General features: G+C 42.5%; 1 protein-coding gene across 1 annotated transcript; it reads right to left on the reverse strand.

Moving 5' to 3' along the window:
• Window positions 1-2499: 2499 nt before the first annotated feature.
• Window positions 2500-4025, reverse strand: SARC_07678 (N-acetylglucosamine-6-phosphate deacetylase). The gene has a single exon (XM_014298369.1). The coding sequence runs from the start codon at window positions 3968-3970 to the stop codon at window positions 2585-2587; it is 1386 nt and encodes a 461-aa protein (XP_014153844.1). The 5' UTR covers window positions 3971-4025; the 3' UTR covers window positions 2500-2584.
• Between the last annotated feature and the right edge of the window lie 225 nt (window positions 4026-4250).

A 4250-nucleotide genomic window follows, 5' to 3' on the forward strand; every position in this document is an offset into this window, starting at 1 on the left:
TGTGTGTGTGTGTGTGTGTGTGTGCGTGCGTGTGCGTGTGCGTGCGTGTGCGTGTGTGTGTGGGTGGGTGGGTGGGTATGTGTATGTGTATGTGCATGTGTGTCTATATCCGTGTATGTATATGTGTGTGTGTGTTTGTGTTTCTGTGTCTATGTCTGTGTCTGTGTCTGTACGCTTTCAGATAAATATAGACTATACCAATAAATCATCACCTGTATGAGTGTGTATGCATAGACCAAATACACAAACTATGAGTATACGCTAGTACACACATATCAAACATATATTGTTATATGTACATACTTCACGCGTTGTATATGGCCAAGGTGGCATACCTTTTAATAGACTCAGCTTGAAGTTTTCCTCCTCGAAATCCTTGAAGATCCCTTTGAGGCTCGCGGCAATCTTACTCGTCACAAAATGCTCGAGTGGTTGAATAAACTGATCCAGCACCATCTTGTCGGTGATCGTACAGGCTATACACCACACCACTTCAATCTATGTGCTATACCACTTCAAACCATGTGCTACACCACTTCCATGCAGGATACTCAGTAGTATTTGGGGCAGCACTGCTTTCACACTACCCCCATTGGACGTATACTACACGTACACAGCTATCCAACCGCACATACATAAACCTTAAAAATATATTAAATATTGTATATATTCTAATATACATGAAGTATACTACACTCTCGCAGTAGTGCGACAGGTATGAAGTATCACGGCCAAACTAAAAAAGTCTTTTTTTTAACGGCGACTGATTGTACATATTGCCACAGAAATTTGTGGCGGTCTTGTATTGAAATTTCAAATTACCGCTTATGCCTAATATAGCCTATAGGGTAATCATATATTGATCGGGTTGTGATCAAACTGTTGATTTGTATAGAATACTGTGCATTATGTAATACATACATACCCACATACAACCCACGCAAACACAATGGGGTACATATCAGCAAAATCCCGCATATGATTTGTGACAATACAATAGCATTAATGTGGTGCTGACTACTGTATGTCGTTTAGTGCTAGTGCGTGCGATTGAGCAGTACATGCGTGAAGGCGTGTAAGCAGGTAGTATGCCTTTTGTTTCCGTCACTTTGAGTACACAAACCAAAACTGTCTACACAAAGTAAGGGTTCACTGCCATAGGCACATGTGATATTAACTACTGACACCTTCGAGCGTGCATTTGCCGAGCGTACATTTGACTTATGGTGGTATATGTTGTACAACACAAGTACAGATGCACCCTAGCACACGAAGCCCAGAGGCGTATGCCCTTAAATGTATGACTGTATGGTGGTGGACTCTGTGAGGAGCACTTCGGGTAGTATATATATATATGTGTGTGTGTGTGTGTGTGTGTGTGTTTGTGGGTGTGTCGTGTATGGTGTGTATGTATGAATATATATATATATATGTATATATTATAGTGTGTGTGTGTGTGTGTGTGTGCATTGGTGTAGAATTTACACATATATCTCTGCTAGTGTGTGTGCATAAGAATGTGCTATGTATACTATAACATTGAACTAATAGACAAAGTCTCGACAGTCTCTGTTATTAATATCAATTATATGTGAAGCAATGTGTGTAGGTTGTATTTTTGCCACGAATATCAATGCTCACTCTGTTAACCTCTATCAGGAACTTGCCCAGATGTGTTTGGTTGGGCATATCTCTGTACCCATTTCTGCGTATACATAAACGCTAGGACCTACACATGTGCAACCACCTCCATATCATGTTGAAAAATGAACGATGGATACGGTTCGTCATAACACACATATATTTGGTTATCAATACAACTGCTATGATATACTGTTGCGTGAACACCTCGTTTTGAACGCACATACGGAACATCTCGTTTTGAACGCATATACGGAACACCTTGTGTTGTTATCAACTTGCAAAAGCATGCCTGTTTACAGTGGTATTATTGCGCCAGTTGTTTATCGTACACCTACAGTCTACTTCTATCTGCGAATGTATACATCTACCTATACATGTCATGCATACGTATTTGCATCTTATCTATATTCAAACTTTTAAGAACACGCTCTGCTATTCGAATATACCTGTCACAATGTTTGACAATGTATCAATCACTGCCTACGTATTCATGCATCGTTTGTTTTAGAAAACCCAAGGTAGCATCTACCGGTTCATAAAAATGTGTTTGCAATCATATCCGCATGCGTAGCTACATATGAAAACAAGTGTCCTTTACGTCCTTGAGGTATTGGAGATATGAATGTGCATTGTGTGCGTGCATATAGATTAGTGAGCGGTATATATGACGAAGAACAACAAGCAATTTAAGAAAGCAAGGTGGACGGGCAATGAAGGTGAAATTGTGAACTCCGTGAAACTGGTTTCTGTGACACTGTACGAATTGCGGTGTATATATCTTAGAAAACATCATATATCAGAGAGGCGAACTCGAGTATTGTGAGGACAACTTGAATAGAGACTGGGAATCTTATGGATGTAATTGTTGTAAGTTTAGCAAATTTTGTTTTCATTAATTTCGTATGGTGACACTTTTAAAGTTGGGTAATGTTGGATGCATTTACATCTCGGTCGATGCGTCGATAGTGTAGCCATCACGTACATAACAGAGCTCACCATCGATGAATGTGGCCTGTACGGACAGTTTCTCTGACAATAGGACCAGGTCAGCATCCATTCCTGGCTCCAACCGACCCTTGCGATCTTGTACGTTAACACTCGCTGCTGGGTTCGAGGTTGCACATCGCAGCACCTCTGCAATGCTGCATCCAGTAAAGTCCTTGAAGTTTTTGATGCACGTGACGTGATCAACAGCAGAACCGGCGAGTGTGTTAGTGCCCGCTATTACAGCACGGATACCTTCTACATCGACGGGGAGATCGCCCAGCTGGTGTCTACCTTCTGGCAAGCCAGCAGCGGCCATTGCATCGGTGACTAGACATAGTCCCTCGGGGAAGGTCTGATATGCAATTCGGATGGAATTAGGGTGCGAATGGATACCATCGGCGATGATTCCATAGTATGGTCTGTATCCTTCCTTCCCTAGAACACCCACTAGTCCTGGATCTCTGTGGTGGAACGACGCCATAGCGTTGAACATGTGCGTAACTAGAGTACCTCCGGCCTCAAGACCAGCAATTGACTCTTCCATATTTGCACTTGAATGACCAAGTGAAACAAGCACACCGTGCTCCTTCAGACCCTTAATCGCGTCAATAGCTCCCTCACGCTCTGGGGCAATTGTCACGTACGATACATTCTCTGTGAGTGCCGGGCCATATCTTTCCAACAGTGAATCAAACCCATTGACTGGGGCCTCGATCTGCTTTGGGTCGTGAGCACCCTTCTTCTCCATGCTCATGAACGGCCCTTCTAAGTGAAGACCCAAGTTGGTGGCACCTTTCTCAGGTGAACCCGCGTATCTGACGAATTTTGGCAGAGTTTCATGATATTTCTTTTGGGGCGAAGTCACCAACGTAGGGCAAAAACTAGTCACGCCATACTGCATTAGATTGCGACCTACAGACTGGATATCTTCTAACTCGCAGTCGTAATTACTGAAATCAACGCCAAAGGCTCCGTTGATTTGGATTTCGATGAATCCAGGTGATAGGATAGCACCATGCCCATCGATCACAACGTCAGCATCGAAGTCAGCCGCACTTTTAGCATTGTAGAATCGGTAGAAGGGATCGATAATTTTACCGTTTTGTACCCATAGATCGGTTTCGACCAGTTTGTTGTCCTTAAAAACTTTACAGTTCACAAAGCGCAGTACTTGATGACGATCGTGAGGCTGGTCGGGTTTCTCGCCATTGATAACTCCCGACGTTGACCTTCTACGTGTGCGTGATGCAAGCTCGGCATCCGTAAGCTCGATGTGCTTGCAAGCGACCATTCTACTGTTATTTGACTGATTGGATTTAATCTGGTTTTTGATTCGCATCTACTGGCATGAGAATGGCAACGACAAATACATTTTATATATACTACTATCAGTCTATCAATAATATATAAATCCCACGGATTGGATTTCGTATAAAGTATTTTCAAAATATATAGAAGTCAGGGGCACACATCCATTCATCAATTTTCCCAATGGGAATCATGTGGGATGCATAGTTGCAACTTGCATTACATCCGGCTCATCGTGCAAATATTTATTACCCCCAGTTGCCACGAGGCAGAATTATGCAATTGATATTAGAGTTCCTCAAGGAGTTGTT

The sequence above is a fragment of the Sphaeroforma arctica genome (assembly GCF_001186125.1).
Source record: "Sphaeroforma arctica JP610 unplaced genomic scaffold supercont1.623, whole genome shotgun sequence".
Classification (NCBI taxonomy): Eukaryota; class Ichthyosporea; order Ichthyophonida; genus Sphaeroforma; species Sphaeroforma arctica.